The sequence below is a fragment of the Gymnoscopelus braueri genome (genome assembly GCF_963280865.1).
Source record: "Gymnoscopelus braueri genome assembly, chromosome: 13".
Classification (NCBI taxonomy): Eukaryota; Metazoa; Chordata; class Actinopteri; order Myctophiformes; family Myctophidae; genus Gymnoscopelus; species Gymnoscopelus braueri.
Genome location: NC_137615.1, coordinates 54,349,761 through 54,377,177, shown reverse-complemented (window position 1 = coordinate 54,377,177; position 27,417 = coordinate 54,349,761). Strand labels below are relative to the sequence as shown.

General features: G+C 41.7%; 1 protein-coding gene across 3 annotated transcripts in view; it reads left to right on the top strand.

Annotated features, from left to right (window-relative positions):
• The first annotated feature begins 1,624 nt into the window (after window positions 1-1,624).
• Window positions 1,625-27,417, top strand: part of pdxdc1 (pyridoxal-dependent decarboxylase domain containing 1) — a 77,366-nt gene continuing 51,573 nt past the window's right edge. Inside the window, exons 1-9 of one of the 3 annotated variants that reach the window (XM_080448486.1) lie at window positions 1,625-1,639; window positions 1,754-1,804; window positions 15,813-15,889; window positions 19,419-19,481; window positions 20,843-20,929; window positions 22,478-22,624; window positions 23,579-23,768; window positions 24,238-24,306; window positions 26,661-26,739. In XM_080448486.1, coding sequence (XP_080304612.1) covers window positions 15,813-15,889; window positions 19,419-19,481; window positions 20,843-20,929; window positions 22,478-22,624; window positions 23,579-23,768; window positions 24,238-24,306; window positions 26,661-26,739 — 712 coding nt within the window. In that variant the 5' untranslated portion in view covers window positions 1,625-1,639; window positions 1,754-1,804. Of the gene's footprint in view, window positions 1,805-15,706; window positions 15,890-19,418; window positions 19,482-20,842; window positions 20,930-22,477; window positions 22,625-23,578; window positions 23,769-24,237; window positions 24,307-26,660; window positions 26,740-27,417 lie in introns of all 3 variants that reach the window. The other 2 variants (XM_080448488.1, XM_080448487.1) reach the window with 2 other exon arrangements.

Sequence of the window (27,417 nt, the reverse complement as noted above, 5' to 3'; positions counted from 1 at the left end):
AACGTCGACGTACACTGCTTTGTTCTGCTAAAAAATATAAGACTTCCGGTTTTTGAGCTAGAAAATATAAGGTTTCCGGTTGCCTTCAAAATAAGATTATCATAATTAATGTTTTTTAAAATACATACATTTATTTTAAATGGCTTATACTAGAGTACTTCTAAGTTCCCTAACAGGTTGTTAAAGATTTAAATTGGCTATTGATCCCCATTAAATGTGCACGCACATTTTCCATACCCCTTGTCTAACCACGATGTGATAACTGCCGTCAAGGCAGGTTGTTTCACATTGAAATTGGTGGAATGCGAGCTATTAATCCCCTTTCAAAGTGCACTTACACATAACCCTAACCCAAACCCTAACCCTAATATTCAATTGTACAATTGCCGTAGATGAAGTTGTTGTAACCCCTTGAGTTTCTGATCCTGTTTTGCACTTTAACTAGATATTGTGTACATTTGTGTGTGTTAGATATTGTTTTTGTATTGTTTGTCCATTGTTGTAATTATGCTGCCTCTAGGCCAGGTCACTTTTGGAAAATTATCATTATTATTATATTATTGTTTATTTGCAGAAGCAAATAAATAATAATAAAAGCGATAACAAAATATTCTACAAATAATCAATAGTAGATTGAAGTTAATATCACCTACTCAATTAACCAATCAATTAAAAACGTATATTATTTAACAACATACAGGGCAAGAAATATAGACGAATCCACAGACGCGCTGCCTGTAGCTGCCTGTAGGCGGCCATTGCTGCAGTGTCGCGTCCGCGGAGCGTTGACACCGCAGCAATGGCTGCGCCCAGGGCAGCGCTCCGTGGATTCGTGTATAAGTAGATTTGTAGTATATGTGCTAGTGTGTGTGTGTGTGTGTGTGTGTGTGTGTGTGTGTGTGTGTGTGTGTGTGTGTGTGTGTGTGTGTGTGCGTGCGTGCGTGCGTGTGTGAGAGGTCAGAAAAGTGCAGTTTTCAGACAATAGTTGAAGCTGGACAGGAGACGGCTCTTCGTGTCAGCACTTGTGACATACGCACACGCTCGGGGAGACCTCAACACTTTTTTTTTTACACCTCTCCGGCCTAGCTGAGAGTGTAGTGTGGTAGAGGAGGTCTCCCCGAGGGCTTGTGTATGTCACAAGTGCTGACACGAAGAGCCGCCCCCTGTCCAGCGTCTACATATTGTCTGAAAACAGCGCTTTTCTGACCTCTGACCTCACTGGACGGCCCACCACGCTTTTTTTTGCACCTCTCCGGCTTAGCTGAGAATGTGGCGTGGTAAAGGAGGTTTCCCCTAGAGCGTGCGTATGTCACAAGTGCTGACACAAAGAACCATCTCCAGTCCAATTTGTAAAGCCTTTGCACTCCAGTGAACAGCATTTATCCATTTAGATAAATTCTTAATGTTATTAAACCCGTTTTTGTTACACAGAAACATAATTTGTGTTGTATAGCTTCGTTTAAATGCCTAATTTATAGTTTTAATGTGAAAATGAATCGTTTTTCAATGGCTTCTGTTTACTCTAGAGAAACTCTTATTCCGAAGAGATCGTCCACCGGAGGTCTTATATTTTCTGGCGTATATTTGCCAGCAGAACACAGCTGACGTACACACACACAAGACAAGGAGACACCAGGAAGTAAACTCAACTGTCACACACAGCACAGCAGTAACCTGTGTTATTCACTTATTTTATTGTCTATTATTATATTAACCGCTGTTATTAAGGTTATTATTAACTCTTACCTCACAGCGTCAACACTGAGGAGCGACGCCTGACGGCTGCGTCCATTCAACACTGAAGGTGAGAAAAATAAAAACACTTTTACTACATTCATGTTAAGCTGTTTTACATAATAACAACAACAACACAAAACACTACTACTACTAGTAATCAGTGATGGAAAAAGTACTCACATGTTTTGCTTAAGTAAAAGTATCAATACTGCAATGTAGAAATACTCTGTACAAGTAAAAGTCCGGAATTAAAAATGTATTTGAGTAAAAGTACAAAAGTAATGGTATCAAAATGTACTTAAAGTATACAGTAGAACGTACTCATTATGCAGAATGTCCCATTTCAAGTTTTCAAATGTATACAAATATTTTGAAAATAGCAGATCTACAATAGATCGGCTATTTTCAAATGGCCGAAATGTATATAGGGCTGAAGTGGTTAATGTATGTTTTGTAATAATAATCAATATCTGCAAAGTAACTAGTAACTAAAGTTGTCAAATAATTGTACTGGAGTAAAAGTACAATATTTGCCTTTTGAGATAGTGGAGTAGAAGTAAAAGTATTGGAAATTGGAGATACTCAATCAAAGTACAAATTCCTCAAATGTTTACTTAAGTACATAGTATTTGAGTACATGTACTTAGTTTCCACCACTGCTAGTAATAATACAAATAATAATAAGCCAGCTGATTCTCTGTGTCTTTTGAAAGTATGTTTTGGTCACACTGTAGTAAAATCCTCAGTATTCGTCATTCATAACTCACAGAGTTTTACAAATGTAACCAATTATCTGGTTACATTTGTAACACTTTGGGAGTTACATTAACTTAAGGATTTTACTGTATAGCATATTGATCTAATAAATGTACACAGGCTTTGGAATTCCAATAGATTCAGTACACTTACCATCAGCCTTGATATGTTGTGTTTGAAGTGCATGGATGTTAAAGTAGCAGTCCGTAACTTTCATTATATCTTCTTATTTGGGATTTGAACCTGTGGCCAAGGTCTCATAAGTGATCACATTTCCGTCGCTCATCATCCAAGAGCAATAGCCCACTTGTTCAAAGGGGGAGAGATTGAGCTTATGAGCTGTAGGGAGATGGATACTGGATAGGTGGGCACTAGCCATGGTTCACATGATGCTTGGTATGACAGTCATGTTTCAGGGCTAGGTGGGCACTAGGGACATCTGGGCACCTCGATGTAAAATTGGCTATTTTGTCCAAAATGTTTAGTTTTTTTTGTTGAAAAATGGTCTTAAGTAATGTAAAGTATACATGATGTGAACATGCACGGTACATAATTATCAGACTTAATTTTATCCTTCAACTGTTTTTTTTTATGCCCCAAAATGACTGGATACAGTATACTGGTTTTGTTGCAATTTGTAGTAATTGTAGAAATATTAGACCTTAATGAATGTTTAAGCATGTTCTAATCATGTATACTTTACTTTACTTGAAAACATTTTCCAAATATTAAATGTTTTAACATTTTGGACAAAATAGCCAATTTGACTTCAAGGTGCCCAGATGTCCCTAGTGCCCACTTGTCCTGTTACCAGGGAGGGAGACCACCTCCAACCACTTTACATGTAGATAGATAGGCTACAGTTTAATGGCTGACAGACGGATAACAATTTTCATGTTAAGGATCCCCAAATTAATGTTTTTGGCCGCAGACCCCGACGTGAAAATATTTTGTGGCAGGGACCCCCATACAGGATTTGTGTTGTTAAAATGTTTCCAATAGCTAATTCCAAATAGCCGATCTACAAGCTTACGACCGTCCATATTCTCGGACAACCATTAGGCAGAAATAGCCGATCTACAAGTGAGCAAAGATATTTGTTGTAGATTCTACAACAAATCTCTTTGCTCACAACGCATTGCAGTGTTGTAGAAGGAAATAGTAGCAGAGCTTGTAGCCTCGGGGAGCAACTAAGTAGATAGTAGTTTACATTCTTGAGTTGGAATGAAAATAGCCTCGTTCTGTGGATTGTGCACTGATTCTGCACCAATATGACGATGCAAAGATGAACAGAACGCTGCCCATTCAATCCGGGAACGCATCTGTGTGTCATTTATTTTAGATTTGAGCTATAATCATTATTTTATAGCCTACTTTGGCTATTCAAAAATAGCAAATAGATCTGCTATTTTTGAAAAATCTTCAACATTTTGTGCAAATCTTTGAATATATATATATTTTAAAAAAAAATTACTCAAATCTTTGCTTCTGGGGGTCCCTGGAACAACATATTTTGATAGGGGTCGGTGGCCAAAAACATTTTTCAACTTTTTCATGTCAAGGACCACCCAAAATGATATGTCCTATTCTATACTTTGCTCTGTGACAGTGTTGTGCCAAAGTAGTGAAAATAGGCAGTCTATAAGCACACATCGTGTTGTGTGAGCATGATGTTTGCCGTGTTTGACATTTTTTGGGGGAAAAAATTACATGGCCAAAATAGAGACAGCAGGTTTAGTTTCTGTGGGTTATATAAATATTTAACCAATGAAAAGTATCACAAGAGATTGTGACTTTGTGACTAAATAAGAACTACATTGGACCCATGGGAACACAGGTTCTTATTTTACACTTCCTGAAAAGTAACAGTTTTTTACATTCGGTGTAAAGTAACTATGTACTTAAGTACACGTTTGAGGATTTTTTACTTTACTGGAGTATTTCCCATTTTCAATACTTTTACTTCTAGATGAAATGGTGCCATCTTATTACAAGCATTAGTGAGAACCAATGTGCTTCCAAACTGCAACACTTAGACAAATAATCACCAGCACAGAATTGATTGACAGAAAGTTGCTCATAACATATAATAATCATAATAATCATAATAATCATAATAATCATAATAATAGGATAATCCAAGCTTTGCATACAGCTGCAATCTGAGTTTAAAGTTGTTTTATACAATCAGATCTGACTTTTCTGTTTGGGTGAATGGGCTGTTACTCTAGATGCCAGATAGCATTATAGCATCTGCGTTGCTTGCGGCTACATAGCAGCCAGAGATACTGCAGCATTTAGATAAAGTTACACACGCACGCACGCACGCACACACGCACGCACGCACACACGCACGCATGTAACCACAAACTTAAAGCCATGTTGTCATGTTGTCATGTGTCATGTGTGTTTTATATTGTTTGTCTGACTTTGTCATCGCATGTTAGGATGACTAAATGGGAACGAAAATGAACTGTCAGTGGTTTGTACTGATTTTGGTGGGGATCGGTGCCCTTTGGGGAGCACAGTTCTCAGCTGTCACACAAACAACAACAAACCCGAACGCCGACTTCGGCAGGGGAATGAGCCTCTCCTATAGCCGGAAATTCCTGTTGGAGCTATCAACCCAAGAGGACAGAAACCAACACCGTTTACCACCGGTGATTTTGGACAACATCCCACCCGAACTGAGACGGCCAGCCAAGCGTAGGAAACGGGGAAAGAGAGGAGGGATTCGCAACCGACTTCGGCGAAGACACACAAGACCGCCGCTCCCTGCTATCATCCTCAGTAACCTGCGCTCCCTGAACAACAAGGTGGACGAGGTCCGAGCCTATGCGAGGTACTGTCACGAATTCCGTGAGGCATCTTTATTATGCTTCACGGAGAGCTGGCTCAAACCTGATGCGCCCGACTCCCTGTTTGAGATCAATGGATTTACTCTCGTGCGAGCTGACAGAGACACTAACTCGGGAAAGTCCATAGGGGGAGGTATCATCGCGTATGTAAATGACCTCTGGTGTCGACAGTTTACTGTAAGAGAAACGATCTGCAATAAGAATGTGGAGATCCTTTGCGTAAGTCTGAGACCCTTTTATTTACCTAGGGAATTTGGAAGCATCCTGTTGTGCGTGGTGTATGTGCCGCCAAGTGCTAATGCTGCGCAAGCGGCCGCAACCATCGCGGACTGTGTCCATAACCAGCAGTAGAGATATCCAGGTGCACCTGCTATTGTTCTGGGGGATCTGAATCACTGTAGCCTGCTGCAACCCTCCTGATTTCATGTATAAAGGGGCGTGTGTATAGAGCCGGCGAGAGACGGCGCCTGATCCCATTGGTTCACCGATCTGTCCGTCAACCCCCGCCCCGTTAACACAACATTACGAGCGACGCCCACTGCACTCTGGTTGGTTGGGAAATGAAACACTTCCTCATACCCAGTACAGGCTATAGTTGGGCCAGGCTTTTATTTTTTAGCAAAACTAAGCAATAAAAGCCTGGAGATCGAGGCTAGAATCACTGTTACTTGGACAGCACTCTGCCTGGTTTTAACCAGTTTGTAAAAAGTCCCACCAGGAAAGACAAGATCCTTGACAAATGCTATGTGAACGTTAAAACGGCATATGAATCCAGAATTAGACCCCCCATAGCCAACTCTGACCACAACGTGGTGTACCTGATCCCTACCTATAAAACAAAACTTAAAGCTAGCAAGCCTGAGGAGAGGGAAATAAGGAAATGGTCACTTGAAAGCAGGGAGAGGCTGGGAGCCTGCTTTGACTGTACAGACTGGGACACATTCCACAGCAGCTCCGTAGATGAAACCACCACTGTAACCAGCGACTACATCAACTTCTGTGTGCAGATGGCTATTCCTACGAAGAAAATTAAGATCTATCCCAATAACAAACTGTATGTGACCAGAGACATTAAAAACGAGATTAACGATAGGAAAGCTGCGTTTAAGAACAAGGACTTGGCCAAACTTAAGAGTTTGGACAAGAACCTAAAGAAGAAAATTAGGGAGGCGAAACAGGCTCATAGGAAGCGTCTAGAGGATTCATTTCAAGCAAATAACCCTAAAAGACTCTGGGACACTATGAAAAGTATGACCGGTATGTCTCCTTCCAATAAGCCAATTGTGACGGACAATGAACTGGTGTTTGCAAATGATTTAAACAGCTTTTTCTCTCGCTTTGAGTCTGCAAACGATGGTCTAGATAAAGGTGTAGATTTAATTGATGCGTTGGTGCCCTCTAGTGGGGATAGAATCACTGTCAGTGAGGAGGAAACCAGGCGCATATTTCAGCGTTTAAACGCAAAAAAAGCCCCTGGTCCCGACCTAATAAGCCCCCTTATTCTGAAGGATTTTGCCACAGAATTGGCCCCTGTCTGGCAGCCCATTTTTCAGCACATTGTTGACAATCCACATACCATACCACAGGCTTGGTTGACTGCTCACATTAAACCACTGCCAAAAAAGCCAAACCCTAAAGAACACAATGATTATAGACCAATAGCACTCACATCTGTTATCATGAAAGCTCTGGAAAAAATTATGGTTCATCATCTCAACAATGCCATATTTAACTCACAGGATCCATTTAAATTCGCTTACAAGCAGGGTCGTAGTACAGAGGATGCAGTTGTCACACTGGTTCACTTCATCTCCAAACATCTTGACAAACCAAAATCCTATGCTAGAGCACTTTTCCTAGATTTTTCTTCTGCTTTGAACACAATACAGCCGGACTTGCTCCTCACTAAAATGGTTCAGTTACACATTAATCCTTTTCCTCACTGACAGAATTCAGTATGTAAAGGTAAACAAGACACTCTCCTCTCCCATCAGGACCAGAGTTGGTGCACCCCAAGGTTGCATTAGCTCACCTGTCCTGTTTACTCTTTACACGGCAGACTGTAACACCTGCGAGTCAAATCAGTTTCTTCTGAAATATTCAGATGATTCTACTCTAATAGCTCTGATGACTGACAGTGATGACCCGAAACAGTACCAGTGTAGCGTTGACCGGCTTGTGGAATGGTGTGACAAAAATAATCTGATTGTCAACACTAAGAAAACTGAGGAAATTATATTTGGTCCTGCTCCTGGTGATAAGACACCACCGGTGACAATCCATGGTTCAGCTATTGAACAAGTCCCATCTTACAAATATCTGGGGGTGATGATAGATGCCACCTTATCATGGTCATCTCATATTGATTATATTTGTAAGAGGATACATCAGCGTATGTACTCCCTACGCCGACTTAGATCGTTTGGTGCTAGCAGTCAGATCTTGTCTCTTTTCTACACGTCTATTGTTCAAACTGTGATGTTGTACTGTAGCACGGCCTGGTTTAACAGCCTACCATTGGTATATAAGAACAAACTGTATAGCCAAATTAAGATCTGCGCTAAAATTGTTGGTAGGCCAGTTGAGGTTGTGTTACGTTCCTTTAAAGAAGCCCAGATCAATAGCATGCTTAGACTGGCGAAGAGCATCTCCTCTGACCCCTTACATGTTTTAAATGATGATTATCAACTGTTGCCCTCCATGAGGCGGTTTAGAGTCCCAAAATATAAGAAAAACAGGCTAAAGAACTCTTTTGTACATCAGTCTGTTCTGCTTTTAAACCAGAATCGGTAAACCAAGAGGATATGTTCTTTTGTTCTTGTTTCTGTCTGCTTCTGTGATGTGTGTCCTGTAATGTACCTTGTGTAATGTATTGTGTATGTCCTGTCTGTATCTTGAAACGGTGACGTCATGGACACAAAGCAAATTTCAGTGAGAACTGACAATAAAGTTGTATCGTATCGTAATGATGTGTCACTAGAATCTGACTGTGACACACTGAGCTTGTAGATCTGCTATTTTTTGTTTGAAAAGGGCTCTATGTTAAATAAAGTTACATGTTTGCCTGTGAAATCTGTAATTTATCCATCCATTTATTATCCATGGTTTCCTAAAGCATCATTCATCTACTCGCTGGTTCTCAACTTGTCAGGCCGCGACCCCCCCAAAATAATCATGTTTGAACTGGGGACCCCCACCCTGACAAGGGTGTAAGAGTTGAGGCATTACATTTGGTTTAACTCGGTTCCACAGACACTCAGCGTTGTGAGCTTGTAGATCGGCTATTTTTAAAATGTTTGCCTTTTTTTTGGATTACTTTAGATTTCATTTTATTTCTTTGGTGTTAAAAAGTCCTTACATTTTCACGTTACTGTCATCTGGCGACTCCCTCCAAAAAAATAAATAAACCATGGACCCACAGGTTGAGAATCACTGATCTACTCCATCATGCAGGGGTGTCACTTGCCAAAATAACTAGAAGAATTAGTCAGGACAGATGAGTGATACTATATTTACAAGCTTGCTCTGCATTGTGTGGTATACTAGTCATAAGGCTTGGAGTAGATCTGATAGTTGTGGCTACCTGACACTGTGATACCACAGAGTATAAACCAACTAACCACAGGCTTAAGCATATTTCGGATTTTGCATCTTTGTCAACCTTAAATAGCCTAACTATTCATGATACCAAGCAAGTCACGTGCCTGCTATTTGTCACCAAGTGCTTGCATCTCTTTGCTCCAACTCTCTCTCCATGTCATGAACACAGTGGTTCTCAGCAAAAGTAGTAGTAGTAGGAGAATTCCGGACATTTTAAGTGTTATCTTTGATGTGTAGTTACTCACTCACCGAGTTATGAAGTGGCGTTGAGTTTTTCACGCGATTCCCCTGTCTGTGAGTCTGGTGGACCCCCACTATTGGCATAGTGGGAGGCGCGTGTCTTAGTGAAAATCGCCTAATTCCACAGCTCCAAACTTCCCGAGGAGCGCAGTGAGCCGAGGACGGGAAATCTCGCGAGACGCGAGATTTCACGCGAGAGGAAAACATTCACGTCGCTGACCATGAACGCCAGCTCGTGAGTGATAAACAGTGCATGTGAAAGTATCAGGAGACACCATGAGGAGGATTTGTGGAAAAAAAAGAAGTTTGGAGCTGTGGAATTAGGCGATTTTCACTAAGACACGCGCCTCCCACTATGCCAATAGTGGGGGTCGACCAGACTCACAGACAGGGGAATTGCGTGAAAAACTCAACGCCACTTCATAACTCGGTGAGTGAGTAACTACACATCAAAGATAACACTTAAGATGTCCGGAATTCTCCTTTAATAGAGTGTTACAATAATTTTAACCACTTTATGCATTTATACATTGGCTATTCAAAGATAGCAGGTCTACAAGCTCACAGCGCGTCACTTTGTGCCACGTTATGAGCTTGTAGATCTGCAAAAAAAAGATATGCTATAAATGTGTGCAAATCGTTGAATATATATATATTTTTGAAGCAAACATTTAACACATAAGTGACTAAGGGCTTGTTTTTCTGTAAAGTTACTTATACTAGTCCATACCCAGTCGACGCATCCGTGGAGGGATACGCGCACATTATCTGGCAACCCGGGAGGCAGTTCGTCCCATAGCTGGGCAGCCCCTGGGCAGTAACCATGGCGACATTCTTTTACACAAAAGAAGATGAGCTGAGATTTGGTGAAAACGAAAAACGGGCTTCGCAGTTCCATGCACATGGTAATGGTCAATGGCTGTGTGCAATTTCAGATCAATTACTCCAGCCACTGAGAACCAATTTTGGCCTCACTACGCACTACAGAGCTTTATAGAATTATAGTAGGATAGTAGGATTGGTGGTTGCGTTTTTTAGGCTTGTTTCTAAAGTGAAGTTGCTTATTTGGGCTTCCTTCCTGATGTTGTTTAAACCAGTGGTTCTCAAAAAAAATTCTGTCATGGAAAAAATTGCACATCTACAAGCTCACAACCTGTCGCATCGCGACACGCTGTGAGCTTGTAGATCTGCATTTTCCAACAACAGTATTTTAATTAGCCGTAGCCTAGTCACTTCTTTCGGGCTTGTTTTCATAGACCTGGTATTTCTCTCACAAAATCTGGCAACACTGCTTGTCAGATGTATTAATTAATTAATCAATACTGTAGTGTTCTCATGCAGTGTATGGAACTGTCACTTAACACCAAGTTAAACCGCAGCCAATGAAGATAAGAGTCGAAGCAAGTTTTGACCATTTACTTTTGCACTTCTTCAATGACATGATGATGGTGAAAACTGTAAAATAATAAACAATGCAAACATTCAGTATCTGTATTCTAAATTGACAGCATTACAAACTACATTCAGAGTCAAAGGAAATCAGGTGAGTAGCTAATCACATTTCAAAGGCATGCACACTTCAAAGCAATTAGGCAGGTGAGTAGCAATCACATTTCAGAGGCAGGCACACTTCAGAGCAATTAGCTGCATGACAGACACCTGTGCACTAGGCCACCCTACTCTGCAGACAGCAGAAAACATGGCTAAATAATGAACTTTTCCCAAATTCCAAAAAAACATTCACAAAGCATTACAATAACTGAAATCAACAACACAACTTACGACATTGCGTCTAAATTGCTTCCAAGTGGGTTAGATCAGATGGGTTTTAAAGGCTCACAGCTCTGAAATGTCTGTGTTCTCTGTGCACTGCTGCATCAAAATGGTGCCGATAGGAAGTGACTCATTATATAAAAGGAGTTTTCAACATAAAATGCACTGGTACACACCTTCACAATAAAATAGTTTCTAGCTTTTCTACTGTTAACAGAAATAGAAACATGTAACTTTAGCAAATTACTTCAAGTGAAATATATTAAACAGAAAAATTGAACATTTGCCTTAAGGCAACACACTCCCCGTCTGACCTAGGTGAGGTCACTATTAACTTGTGGGAGTCCATGACAGTCTCTAGATCAGCCATTGGGTAAAAGCAGAACAATTTCTGCTTTGAGAAAGGTCTTTACATTGCCCTGCCCGTCCTTTCCAAGAAACGTGGCAGTGATCTTGCCAATAGGCCAACTGTTGCGGGTGGTCTGCTTGTCCCTGAGCAGAACTAAGACTCCTACTTGCAGGTTACTGTGTGGCACTGTCCACTTTTGTCGGTGAGGCAAGGAAGGTAAGTATTCATTGCTCCAGCAGGTCCAGAACTGGTTCGCCAGAGCAAGGAGCATTGACGGTGAGAGTATTGACGGATCTGCAGGCACAGTTAGGAGTGGTTTTGCGTTCATGATAGCGGTGACCTCTGCCATCCGTGTACAAAGTACTGTTAAACGAAAGCTCTGCTTGAGAAGCATGGAATCAATGGAGGTGGAGAAGCGTGGGAAGGGGTTGGAGGTAGGTATTGGTTCCTCAAGGTAAGTAGCACAGGTTTGTACTTGTGGTTGGATTTCTACATCTTTTACAGGTTCGGTTAGGTTGAACGTCTCATTTGTTTCCGCTTTCCCGGCATGTGGATGAGGCAGGAGGGACGGTCCGGTGGACCAGGAAGACTGCACCAGACAGGATGCAGGTAAGGATCTTCCAGGTAAGGGCTGATGGATACATTGAACACGATCGTGGACGTACACTTGCTCTGTCTTTTTGACATGTATGAAGCTCGTGCAGGGTTGTGAAGTTGCATGGCAACCATTTTCCAACACGTTGGTCTTGAACGTGTTGACCGTCGGCTTGTGTGCATTGCCCGAGCACACCTCCCCTATTACCACCCAGCCCAGGTCCAGACGTTGGGCGAAAGGAGCGTGGTGTGGTCCGTTGACCTGTTGCCTGACCTTGTGTGCCCTAAGAACGTCTCTTCTGAGTAACATAAGTATTTCTGCTTCTGGGTCCAATTCAGGGATGTGCTTGGCAATGTGGTGAAGATGAGGCTGGTGTAGCACTGCGCTAGGTGTTGGAATCTCTGAACGATTGTTCAAGAGCTCATAACATTCTATGAGTGGTGGGAGAGAGATGACAGTTTCGCCATCCATAGACTCAATCTGGAATCCTTCTCCCAATCTGCCAGATGTTTCGGTGATGCCGGAACAAGTTCTGAGGTTGTCCAAGAATGGTTTGCTCTCGACACTGAACAGCTGGAATAACTCTGGTCTGGCTAATGAGCGATTGCTCTGTTCGTCCAGAATTACATAGGCTTTGATGGCCTTGTCCTTTGCACCCTTGGGGTACACCTTTGTGAGGCAGATCTTTGAGCACCAGCGACTCCACTCCCCTGGACCACAAACTTCTGTGCAGCTTGTTTCAACCACAGCCGTTTCAGGCTGCTCTTCTCCCTCCCCGCCGTTCACTTGTGACGGTGAAGGAGCCATGTTGGTTTCAGGTGATGGGCCAGGATGCATGGCCGCATCGTGATTGGTGCTGTCACATTCTAAGCACTTCACAACAGAATTGCAGTCCTTGGCTATGTGGGATGTTGATGAACAGCATTTAAAACATATGCCTCTCTCCTTCAGGAAGGCCTTTCTGTCGTCGAGGGATTTGTGTCTAAATGTTCTGCATCTTTTGAGAGGATGTATTAAGTTGTGTATAGGGCAGTTTTTGTTAGGGTCGGCGTTGGTCGTAGCAACATCCGTTTTGTGAACTGAGATGGGTTTGTTGGTGTTGAAGTTCTTCACTATGGAGTTTGCTGGTTTTGTGGGTTCTGTGGTGCTGTCTTGATACATGAAGCTAGGGTCGTTTCGCTTCTTTGCCTCATAACATACAAAGTTATAAAATTAATCAAAAGGAGGGAAGCGACCATGGTGGTCTTCTTTGTAGCATGACCCTGAAGACAGCCACTTTTCCTGAAGTCCAAATGGAAGCTTCTGCACAATTGTTCCAATTCCGCATGGGGTGTCAAGGTACGACAGACCGGAGAGATAGCCATCCTCCTTGGCTCCTTGGATCTCCATAAGCAGATCCCCTAGTTCACGTAATATGACGTGGTCTTTGGCTGAAATCTTAAGGAAACTGTCCAGCCGCTGAAACAGTGACCTTTCAATTATTTCGGGGGCAGTATAGCAGTCCCGCAGTCTCTCCCATGCTTTCTGTAATGCTCGGTTGGGGTTGCCAACATGTACTGAGCGTATGCGTCTGACCTGTTCTCCAGATTCCTTTCCCAGCCATTTAGTCATGAGATCCAATTCTTGGATTGGTGTGAGGTTAACTTCACCAGCTGCACTGGAGAATGAGGAGAACCACGCAAGGTAATTCTCGGGCTTATCGTCGAACTGGTACAGTCCTGCATTGACAAGGTCTCGTCGTGCCAAATACTGTGCCAATGGCTCTGCTGGAGGTGGCGTGCTAGCTGGGCGATTATTTTGGGGGACGTAGGGCGAAGCAGGTGTGCTAGCTGGAGGATTATGTTGGGGAACATAGGACGAAGCATGAACATTCATGGAGGGGTTAGCTTTTTAAACTCCAGGCGTCATCCTTGCTCTTGACGGGTCAGAAGAGTGTGGTGCAGGTACGTGTAAATCTTCAACTTTCACGGACTTTGGTAAGTACCTGTTATCGACTTTTACAGACTTTATCTTGCTGCTGATGGGTTGTAGCTGTGGAACTTCGTTTACAGATACAAAGGAGTCGTGTGCTTGTGCGTGAGATGGTGGGAGAGGGCGATGTTTCAAGTCAATTTGAGATCTGACGTATTCACTGGTGCGTTCCATTTTCGCCTTTTCTGATTCAGATATCTCTATTTCGTCTACAGCATCCATTGCTTCAGCGCGTTCCAACACTTGCGCCTCCACTATGGCTGCATCAGCATCTCGCTGTGATGTTAGCACTTCCAACTCTGTGTCTATTCTTAATGTTTCCAACTGACTTTGTGCATCTCTTGTTATTGTTTCTGCCACTCTGGCAGCTTTTTCCGCCATCCTTTCCGCCTCTCTGGCAGCTTTTTCCATTTTTAGTTTAGCCTCTTGAGTAGCATATTGTGCTCTCACCTTGGCCGCTTCAGCTTTGGCTCGGGCACGGGCCGCATTTACTGATGAAGATGATGTCCTGCTACTCTCAGCACTGGACGCCTTGCTGCTTGCTTTAGAGGCCATCTTGTCACTTCACTTGGAAACTTCCAATGCTGTCTTTTCACTGTAGTGTTCTCATGCAGTGTATGGAACTGTCACTTAACACCAAGTTAAACCGCAGCCAATGAACATAAGAGTTGAAGCAAGTTTTGACCATTTACTTTTGCACTTCTTCAATGACATGATGATGGTGAAAACTGTAAAATAATAAACAATGCAAACATTCAGTATCTGTGTTCTAAATTGACAGCATTACAAACTACATTCAGAGTCAAAGGAAATCAGGTGAGTAGCTAATCACAGTTCAAAGGCAGGCACACTTCAAAGCAATTAGGCAGGTGAGTAGCAATCACATTTCAGAGGCAGGCACACTTCTAAGCAATTAGCTGCATGACAGACACCTGTGCACTAGGCCACCCTACTCTGCAGACAGCAGAAAACATGGCTAAATAATGAACCTTTCCCAAATTCCAAATAAACATTCACAAAATGTCACAAAGCATTACAATAACTGAAATCAACAACACAACTTACGACATTGCATCTAAATGGCTTCCAAGTGGGTTAGATCAGATGGGTTTCAAAGGCTCACAGCTCTGAAATGTCTGTGTTCTCTGTGCACTGCTGCATCAAAATGGTGCCGACAGGAAGTGACTCATTATATAAAAGGAGTTTTCATCATAAAATGCACTGGTACACACCTTCACAATAAAATAGTTTCTAGCTTTTCTACTGTTAACAGAAATAGAAACATGTAACTTTAGCAAATTACTTCAAGTGAAATATATTAAACAGAAAAATTGAACATTTGCCTTAAGGCAACACAAATACAGTTAATTAATTGTAACTATACCCCACCGGGTATGGTCGAAGTGCGCAGGCGAAAGTAGTTGCAAACGGGGGATTATTGCTCGTCCTGTCACGCGTCCCGTCGCGGTCAACGGCGTGACATCGTGTGTAATGTAATGGTGGCGAAGCGTCCCCCACCTCCCCCGTGGCCGGTCCGCCCCCCGCCCACACACACTCACACAGATCCGTAAGAATGTTTTCTGTGTACACGCGCGTAAATGAAAGTCCTTTAAGTTTAAGCTGTGTGTGTGCGTGTGTGCGTGTGCGTGAGGCAGGCGGCAACACTAACGGAGTGGGTGTGTGGATTCGACGCATGCGCAGTTTGATCTCCCGTTGGTTTTTAAAACGCTAATAAACAGCTGAGATTGAAAATCTGAAATGAAATTGAGAAACGGGCTTCGCAGTTGCGTTCAAATCGTAATGGTCAATGGCTGTGTACAAATTCAGATCAATTGCTCCAGCCAGTGAGGAGAACCGGGCAGCCACACCATGACACCATGACGACAGAGGTTTGTCAAATTATAGGAAGATTGTCTTGTGTATTATTTGTCAGATGATGGTGGACCCCACGCTGGCTGAGATGGGCAGGAACCTGGACCAGGCTATGAGGATCCTAGGAGATGGACAGAGGTGAGAACATACACACACATCCAGTGGTGTAAAGTAACTAAGTACATTTAATCAAGTACTGTACTTAAGTACACTTTTGAGGAATTTATACTTTACTGGAGTATTTCCCATTTTCAATACTTTTACTTCTACTCCACTGCATCACAGAGGCAGATATTGTACTTTTACTTCACTACAATTATTTTAAAACTTTAGTTACTACTTTGCAGATATACATTATTACATTATAAAACATATATTAACCACTTTAGCCCTATTTTATACATAGACTATTTGAAAATAGCGGATCTACAAGCTCACAATGCATCGCATTGCGACGCGTTGTGAGCTTGTAGATCTGCTATTTTCAAACATGTTAGTACTTTTGGTACTTTAAGTACATTTTGATACCAATACTTTTGTACTTTTACTCAAGTAAATTTTGAATTCTGGACTTTCACTTGTAACAGATACATACACTGCTATCAATAACAGGCCGCTTAGAAGACTTCAGAGCACCTGGCTCACATCAATCTGCGCTTCTTGATTTTTGCCGTATCCATCACCCGATCACTATTATTTGAGTCCACTTGGAAGTATTTTGCATAATTAAATGAATTGAATTGAAAGAATTGTTTACTTTCATCTGCATAAAAACAGCTGGATGAGTTTAACAGAAATGTCATAATTCTATCATCATTTCCAGACCAGTGGCCCGGATTCATAAAGGGATTTACGACCATATTTTGTACGTACCGGCATTTAGGGCAAATCCTACACCTGCGGTCGGATTCATAAAGGTTTTTTGGTCTGTGTTTCGTGCGTCAGGTGCGCACGTTCTCAGGTCAGCCCCGAGGCTGTCTTACCAGGGCTGAAATGTGCGTATGTCTTTAGAATGCTTTATTCTTCATGCCAAAATCAATTACAAAAGTGGCAAACCTCAAATAAAATATATATGTGCCCAACATTTGTCAAAACATATATATAAAAAATAAAAAATAAATGTCAAACGATGTATTGCTTGTAGCCTATGCATAATATAGACATGATGTAGATTCCACCGTAATAATGAAAATAGGCTATCATGCCTTAATGAAACTGCGGAGGATTGACGCACCTGTCCGTGCCGCGGTATTCATTTGTAATAGCCTACTGTAGTCTACTCTACTGTATATTGATCACATGAACGCCACACACAACAGCCTAATACATTTTACCATGGATGAAAACTGTGTCCAGAAGATCCATTCCCCATTCCGACGTAGGACAGTGATATATTAATCAAAAATTAACTAATTTAATCAATAAGTAATCAATAAGCTCTGGTCCATAATCGGATAGCAGCGTTCCACTTGTATGCCCTGGATTTATTTTCATCATCATCTTTTTATCTCGGTAAACGTGAGCAATGTTCAGTAGAAAAGACTTATGAAATATCCTTTCCAGGTTATTAGTCTATTATTTGCTGGCGGGGTTAAACCTTGTAAACATTACACATTACGTTCAGCTGATCCATCGTGCAATAGTGTGACTCGCTTCCAGACAGATCAGAATGATGTTCAAGTTCTCTGTCAGTGTCAAGGCAATGCGGCCGACATCTCTAAGTTTGGACGAGAAGTTAAACTCCCAGCTCCGTGTTGCCAGATTTTGTGAGAGAAATAAGCAACCAGGTCTATATATATACTGTATACATTGAAATGATATACTGTAGTGTATACATTGGAGATAGCCGATCTACAAGCCAATCTACAAGCTCAAAGCACTTCGTGATGCGTTGTGAGCTTGTAGATCTGCTATTTTCAAAACAAATCTTGCAATAAAATGTGGAATATTTGGAATATTTTTTAAACATTCTAACAACACAAATCTGGTAAGGGGCTCCAGCTGGCACAACACATTTTCAGATGGGGCTTATTAGGGATACATATTAACTTGGGGGTCCATGACATTAAAATATTTGAGAACCACCGGTTAAAATTATTGAACAATTGTGAAGCACGCCCAAATAATCAACTACACTTTAGAAACAAGCCCCAAAAACCGCACCCCACAGCTACCAATATTTACAAGCAACTTTACAGAAAAATAAGCCCAAATTCGCTTATAATAAGCGGACATGGCAACACTGCGCCGTAAAGTGACAGATCTGATCAGAGAGAAACTGCTGAGTCACGGTTCACGCCTTTTATGGTGCAAAATGGGGCGTGGAGCAATGTAAATGAACCTCTCGGGATTTTCACGCCCAGCTGGCTGTCATTTGAATATAGAGCTGGTCGTACGCACGTCTCTGTGATATACGAACCCCTTTGGGAATTGCACGTCCGTTTGTGACTACCAAAATACGACCTACCTTTACGAACTTTATTTACCCCATATTTACGACCCTCGTTATGAATCGGGGCCATTGTCCTCACTCTTATTGAAACTCCATACGTACTGTAGTTCATAACGAAGTTGACCGTATTCTTATTGCCTACATTAAATATCTTTGACGGAAATAGCCAATCTACAAGCTCACAATGTGAGCTGTTATGAATGTGACAAACATAATGATAACGATTACAATTGCTGTCAAAAGTGCTGTATTACCAGTACATGCCAGCTATAACTTAAGCTACTCCATAATGGAAGCCAACAGCTATGAGGTAGCCTACAATAAGCAAAATTAAATTGCATGTTTGCACCTCAATTAACCCATTAAGACCGGGAACGCATCTGTATGTAATTGTTTTAGATTTATTTTGGCTATTTAAAAATAGCAGATATACAAGCTCATAGCGCGGCACAGAGTGTATGAGCTTGTAGATCTGCTATTTTTTTAATAGCCCAAAGAAATCTAAATATGACACAGATGCTTTCCCGGTCTTAAAGGGTTAAGAAAGAATCCATGCTTGCACATTTGATCCCATGGAGGTATAGTTTGATGCTCTCTGTGCCGCTCTCCCAAGTCACTGAACTGACAGCTGGCAGTCTAACATGCATGCACAGCTCAACCTTTTCCCTGTATAATGAGCTCTAGTATAGGCTAATCTGATCCCAGGTCAGCATATCACTTCATGCTTTTCTCTACGGATCAGCGCTGAGTTCAGATCTTCTCGGATCAACTCGGGGATTACACATAATGACAAACAGACTCGGGACTAGCGTTGGGATCCTTTAGGTCATTTTAAGATTTATTTGTCATTTTTTTTGAAAGTTTTTGAAAAATTGTGCAAATCTTGGAATATATATATATTTTAAAGCGAACATTTGTAAATATTTAGTTCCAGGGGACCCCCAGAAGCATAGATTTGAGTTACAAAACTCAAATCCCCAAAAAACCCGCTTCGGATCCCAACCTTACCCAGGACCCGAGATAATAGAATCTGAAACGATGATGATAAAACACGGACCGGACTTGGCTCGGCTCGGGTACTGCCGGGAATGTTTGGATCGGGTCGACCCGTGATGACCTCTAGTCAGATTGATAGAATATCTCTCTCTCTCTCTCTCTCTCTCTCTCTCTCTCTCTCTCTCTCTCTCTCTCTCTCTCTCTCTCTCTCTCTCTCAGTGAGCCAGAGGTGGGGACAGGGAGACATAAAAGAACCAGCATCCCAGGACCTCTGCAGGGGAAGTAAGACTCTCTCATTACTAATCAATAGCGATGTCCTACTTAGAGCAGTGTCTCTCAAACGCTTTCACGTCAAGGACCCCCAAAATGATTACAATATAATCGAAAGTAGCCTATTTACAAGCTCGGCTATTTTCGAGCTTGTAAATCCATAAGAATGGATCCCCGGCCCAAAAAGGGTTCGCCCTTTGTTTGGGAACCACTGCTTTTAGAGGACAATGACCTCTGATATATGTCTGTTATATATTTAAGTTCAGCTAAATGCTGAACAGCTATTTTAAGATTTCTTTGGCTATTCAAAAATAGCAGATATACAAGCTCATAGCGCCGCGTGTGTCCGCTGTGTGTCCGCTATTTAAAGCGGACATTTGTAACTCAAATCTTTGCTTCTCGGGGGTCCCTGGAACTAAATATTTTACAAATGTTCGCTTTAAAAAATATGTATTCCAAGATTTGCCCAAATACTCAACAATTGTAAAGAAATAGCAGATACAGTATAAGAGCTTGTAGATCTGCTATTTTTGAATTTTGAAATCTTAAAATGACACCAATGATGCTTTCCCGGTCTTAAAGGGTTAATACAATTTGATATAGCCTGTAACTGTTTTGCATTTAGGTGTAATTATTATTTAAATAGCCATAAACTGTTTTGTTGACCACGAATGTGCAGCATAGTATTGAAATATTTTACAGATGCTATGTTCATTGTTTACTTGGTATCCCATAGTTTCAAATGTACAGAATGTTATTCAGATGCATGTTGTTTACACAGATTCTAGGTTCACTGTTTACCTGCTATCCTAGTTTCTCTGAGGCACTACATTGCTCTATTCATGTGACTATTACCTTGTTCAGTTCAATTTATTTATTTTACCGGGAATACATTGAGGGCATGGCCCTCATTTTCACTGATGCCGAGATTACAAAAGGCATAGCACAACAGTCATGATATTGAAATGAGAACAGGATAAAAAACAAGGGTACTGTAATAGCAAGCAAAATAACAGAGTATAACAAACAATTAAAAAAAACAATAAGACACTTTAAAAACAACAGGTTGTTCTTCATAGACTAGAGTTCACATTTACTCTGCTTATACTGTTCTCACACTTGTACGGAAAGAGAAATAATGGCACAATGGTGTTGCTGAGCGAAAGTTGCAGATCTACAAGCTCACAATGCGTCGTATTTTGCGACGCCTTGTGAGCTTGTAGATCGGCTATTTTCCCTTTTTTTCTTTTATATTTTGAACATTTATTTAGGAAATGTTTAGCCTATAATGACATAACCAAAACCCGAAACCGGGAGGCCAGAGTGGATGTGGTTGACATTGTATCTGAATGTTGGCGTTGTTTTTTTTGCAGCGGGCAGGACGTAGCCAGCATCCTGCAGCTGGTACACAACCTCATACATGATGTAGATGATGAAGACGAGGACACACCCGTCCACATGTAAGTTTTACACTTAACATTCTACTGTGTCCGAAATCACATGCTATTTTTCAACATACTTTTGAGTTAATGCTCATTTAGTCTCACGAGCCACTGTTGCCTCCCACAATTTTCAAATGCTTCCGTCATCGCTCTAAAAATGATTGGCTCATCAGCTGATTTGAACTGGAAATACACAACACCTTCATGCGTTTCTGGTTCAAATCTGCTGCTGAGCTAGTCAAATGGAGCTAAGAGAAACTGACCTGGAACAGGAAATGTTTGTGGCACCTTCTTTAAAGGAGAGATCCGGTCATTTTAAGTGTTATCTTTGATGTGTCGCTAATCACTCACCAACATAGAAAGGGCCGTTGAGTTATTCCAGAGAAGCCCCTGGGGAGCCGTGTGTAAGAGCCGTGTGTAAGAGTGAAAATCGTCTATTATAACCGATGAAAAGTTTGCTTGTTTCTCTCACAGAACCTGGCGTCTGTGAGAGAAACAAGGAACCAGCGTCATCTCGTTCTGCACGAACGGTAGCTTGTGCGCGACATTCAGCACATGTTTGAGTATCACGAGACTCCACGATGAGTGGTAGTAGAAAAAACTTTTCATCGGTTATAATAGACGATTTTCACTCTTACACACGGCTCCCATTATGCCAATGGAGGGGGTTGCCAGACTGGACGACAGGGGCTTCTCTGGAATAACTCAACGGCCCTTTCTATGTTGGTGAGTGATTAGCGATACATCAAAGATAACACTTAAAATGACCGGATCTCTCCTTTAAGGGGGAACTACAGTTAAGTCTATTGTACTTTTAATTTTGGACATAGTTTTTGGATGCAGCAAGATCAAAATGATAACTGCTGTGATTGACGTGGCTCCGTGATTTGACCAGGTTTCTCTGAGTTCCGCTACATAACACGTGTCTGTCAATTGTAGTTGATTCACATTCTTGACGACGAATGTAATTTGGACCGAAACGTTGTTCTTTAAATACTTTGATAATTTGTGTGTAAGTGAAGACGGTGTGCGGTATCACTTATTTTCTCTGTTGACTGTTCCTTCCTACACACCTGTCCTTGTAAGTGGGTGTGCTAAAGGACTTAACTGAACGACCTACCCAGAATAGGCACACCAGGTTGAAAGTGGTTTATTCTTCCATACACTTTCCATAGATACTTTCAAATAATTACTGAAGACATATTTCTTTTCTCTGGCCTTTGAGCACAGCTGAAACTGGCAACCCAGTACCATAGACCCTGCCTTGCTGTTTTCTGCTGTGTGTATTTTAACTTAATTTAGATAGTAATTTGCTGTATCAACATGTTGTATATTTTGCTGGGTTACTGTTGTGCTCTTGCTGTGTTGTATAGCACTTTGGTTGTCAAAGTCATTTTAAATGTGTTTTATAATTACAATTTGAGTTGAGTTCTGTAGTATATTGTGTGCAGTACATTGATCTTCTTGTGTGTGTGTGTGTGTGTGTGTGTGTGTGTGTGTGTGTGTGTGTGTGTGTGTGTGTGTGTGTGTGTGTGTGTGTGTGTGTGTGTGCGTGTGCGTGCGCAGGACGCAGCATGTGGGTGAACAGGGTCAAATGGCATTGCTGGGTCACAGCCTGGCTGCGTACATATGTGTCATGGACAGAGAGCGGCTCAGGAAACTCACCACGCGCGTCATGTCTGACACGACACTCTGGCTCTGCAGACTGTTCAGGTAGGGGCGGGTGTGTGTGTGTGTGTGTGTGTGTGTGTACATGGATACTTGCTTCAACAGTTAAATACTGAAATACCAACCACAGCATGTACAAAAGACAAGGACAGCCGATACTACTGAGCTGTCCTTAGGAAAAGCCTGTGGCTCAGGACGTAGGGTGGGATTAGCCTCGCGTAGCCAGACTCATATCCACGCAGTGATATAGCATATACCATGGTAAAAATGGTAAATGGTGAATTTATATACAGTAGCGCTTTTATCCAAAGCGCTTTACATTGATTGTGCCATTCACCCATTCACACACATTCATACACCGATGGCGGAGGAAACCATGCAAGGCACCAACCTGCTTATCCCGGGATCGAACTGGGAACCTTGCGGTTTCCAGTTCACTCTACCCGGCCACTCTACCCCTGAGCCACTGCCGCCCCTTACCATGACAGTCATGGTGCCGAGTCCCCCTGGTTTATAGTGGTGTTCGATTTTTTTACATTGCCAACTCTCACATGTACATAAACGTTCAGATTTCAAATATAAAGTGCTTACCCCTGAGCCACGGATGTTACAAGGCGACCCGGACCGCGATAAGTACCCGTATCTCCCGTATTGTTCAATAAAAAGCATTTTAATCCGAGCGCCGGCCATTTTCTCCAAATTTTCTCCAATACTTTCAACCATGCGACACTAATGGTTGGGAGGTGTATTGATACATTACCAAAAAAAGATTACAATGCTTTTTATTGAACAATACGGGAGATACGGGTACTTATCGCGGTCCGGATCGCCTTGTAACATCCGTGGCTCGGGGGTAAGCACTTTATATTTGAAATCAAATAAAAACGTTTATGTACATGTGAGAGTTGGCAATGTAAAAAAATCGAACACCACTATAAACAGGGGGACTCGGCACCATGACGCTTGTGAACCATGGCTAAGTCCCATCCCTACCTCCAGGTATGAGAACGGTTCGGCGTACGTCCATGAGGATGACCGGGAAGGCTTGGTGAAGGTGTGCCGTCTGGTCATAAATGCTCGCTATGAAGACTACGCTACTGACGGTTACACCGCCCTGAAGACCTCACAACCTGTCATCTACCAGAGCGCCACCTGCAGGCCGGGCCTGGGACAGCACCTCTGTAGCCAGGTACATATACTGTACGCTTGGACTAGCACACCCACGCAAACACATGCACACACACCCACACATATACTTACATACAGGTGCAACAGTTTATTTAACTAATCTATTTAATTGGTTATAAACAAATAATCGATTTGATGAAATTATCAGTTTTCAAAGATAAGAAGAAAATAGACAAGCTCACGATGCGTGAGCTTGTAGATTGTCTATTTCTACTATTTTTGCATTGTATAACATATTAAAGAAGTAGTTCACCCAAAAAAAACTCCTTTAAGTAGAACTATCAATATAGTCAATTATAAAAAAATCTATTTGAATTAGAACACACGCACACATACACACACACACACACACACACAAGGAATGGGACCCATGGGGTCAATCTTTGTTCTTTCCGTCTATATTGTACAGTATTTGCATTCACACAAACGTGTTTGTTGTGTTATGTGATGTTGTGAGTTTGTCTCCTCAGCTTGGCCTGCCGCTCTCCAGTCTATGTACGGTTCCATGCAACACCATGTTTGGATCTCATCACCAAATGGTACGAACATCCAATCCTACTTTACCCTTTTATCTAAACACCTAAACGCTACTTTCAGTGTTTCCCCTGTATGCATTAAACCCATTCAGACCGGGAACGCATCTGTGTCACTTTAAGATTTCTTTGGCTATTCAAAAAAGCAGATGTACAATCTGTGCCGCGCTATGAGTCTGCAGATCTGCTATTTTTGAAAAATCGTGAACATTTGTGCAAATCTTTGAATAGATATGTTTTAAAGCGAATATTTTTACTCAAATCTGTGGGGATTCTACAAATGTCTTTTAAATCCTAAAACAATAATGTTGCTATAATCAGTGGTTCTCAAACTTTTTCATGTCAAGGACCACCTTAAATGATTTGTATTTGGCCGCGGACCCCCGTCTCAAAATATTTTGTTCCAGGGACCCCCCAGAAGTAAATATTTGAGTAAAACATGTTTGCTTGAAAAAATATATATTCAAAGATTTCCTAAATTTTTAAAGATTTTTCCAAAATAGCAGATCTACAAGCTCATAGCGCGGCACTCGTGCTATTATACGCAACGCGTAATGAGCTGTGTGTGCGACACTGTTGTGCGACAAAGTATGAATTTGGCTGTATTCTGCATGGTCTCCTGTGAGATGGCTCCCCCTAGGGCAAGGGTTCCCAAACTTTTCAGGCCGTGACCCCCCAAGATTATAATATTTGAACTGGGGACCCCCCCCCCCCCCCCCGCCCTGACAAGCACTTGGAATTGTAGGCATTGTGGCCCACAAAAAATATATATACAAATTTTGCGCGCGTATTGCATATTGCGTGTGTGGCCCACTCGCAATATGCTTTGTACTGATTTTCTAGTGTTTCTGATGTTAATCACCTGAACTCTAATAACTCTAATAACTGCCTGATTAGAGTACTTCATTAGTATTCGCGTCGTTGAGTTAATGTGTGAATTCCGTCGCAGCCATTACTTATCACCTCAAGAACAATAGCTACACACATGATAAGCCATCAACTCAGAGTTAGCCCACATTCTTGCTGCCCCCCAGCCACTCCTGGGCAGTAGCGTATCAGACCGTATCAAGTTGATACTATCAACGTATCAGATACGCTGTTTTGAACAGTTTTTGGATGTAGACGGTGGCAACGAAAAAAATCTACAGGGCATACTGCGTATACAGCGTACCACGGTAGAACACATCAGTGTGAGGCATTGTGAGCTTGTAGTTCGGCTATTTTCACAATGTTTGCCTCTTTCTTAGGTAATAATTTACTATTTAGCCAATTTCGTATTAAAAAGGTCCTAAAAGTAATTAAATTGTAACTATAGAAATGTGCAGATACAGTACCCTTTATACACTTATGCTGTATGTTGGTTTGTTAGTGAGAACACAATGTTGCACATTAAGCTAATCATCTAGGGACCCCCCAACCCCGTTCTATGGGTCACAGGTAGGCTTGACCAACGTCTGGAATATGTTTAGTTTTTTTGTTTTGTTTTGCAACAATGTTTGTATAGCTTTTCCAAGATGATTTCAATGCAGATTTAGCTGTCACAACGTTGGAATGTGCAAGGAAACATTTGTGAAACATTTGTATAATCCATTATGATCTTACCGAGAAGTCTTGGCAGTGGTGGGAAAAGTACTCAAATGTTTTACCTAAGTAAAAGTATCAATACTGCAATGTAGAAGTATTCTGTTACAAGTAAAAGTCCGGAATTCAAAATTTACTTGAGTAAAAGTACAAAAGTATTGGTATCAAAATGTACTTAAAGTACAAAAAGTAAAACTACTAAAATGTTTGAAAATACACTGCAATGTGACGCGTTGTGAGCTTGTAGATCGGCTATTTTCAAATAGCCTACGTATAAAATAGAGCTAAAGTGGTTAATGTATGTTTTATAATATAATCTATTTATTATCTGCAAAGTAACTAGTAACTAAAGTTTTCAAATGATTGTAGTGGAGTAAAAGTACAATATTTGCCTCTGAGATGTAGTGGAGTAGAAGTAAAAGTATAGACAATTGTTAATACTCCAGTAAAGTAAAAGTACTGTAGTACTTAGTACTTGAGTAAATGTACTTAGTTACTTTACATCACTGAGCCTTGGTATTGGCCATACTCAGTGTTTTGCCTGGGGGCGGTCAACAGGGCCACCGTGACTCCGCTTGTCAATCTCAAAGACACCTGACATAACCACTTAAACCCCAGCCTTTCCCCACGTATTGTGGGGAAAGCTTTCGCAGAAAATAGCAGATTGACCAGCTCACAGCACGTAAGAAAATACACTAGGATAGAGCCCTGAGGGACTCCGCTCAACCATATGGGGTTTAATGTTGACATTAAGCTCTCTTGGTGTTCTCTAATGGCAGGACGTGGCATTGTTGGACAAACTGATCAAAGAGGACGTTGAAGCGGGGAAATGTCCACTGCTGTTGTTAGCTAACGCAGGTCAGTGTAAACTCCATGGAACTGTTTGCATTGTTACCCTTTATGCAAGATTAGAAAGTGATGAAACAAATAAATGAGCAGACAAAATTGGAACTGGCACACAAGTTGATAAATGGTCTTTGTGGGGTTCTCTCTCCTGATTGGATGACATTGGTGACCCGCCTTGGACATTTATTTTATGTTTATCAAAGAGCTGGAGAGACAGGGAGACCCCTGTTACTGAACAAACACTCCTTTCTATCTCAATATAGAGCTTAAACATATTACTTAATGGTTCTCAAACATTAGGACCCAGATTGATTATGTATTTTGCCGCAGACTCCCATATGAAAACAATTTGTGTCAGGCCCCCCCATAAGAGACTGGTTAAATGGATTGTGAGGCTCGATTAACTATTACATTTGGCTGGGGACCCCCTGGAATCACCCCCTCAAGGACCCCTTGGGGTCCCCAGACCCTGAGAACCACTGACTTATAGCACTTCTTTGATTTAGACCAGGGATGGGCAACTTTGATGATGGAGAGGGCCACTATATTTCAACACTCACTTCAGAGGGCCACATTGCATATACTTTCGGCCATTCTTTGTCACACAAAAGTTGCAAAAATAGCTGATCTACAAGCTCAAAACGTGCCGCAGTGCGATGCGTTTTGAGCTTGTAGATCTGTTATTTTTGC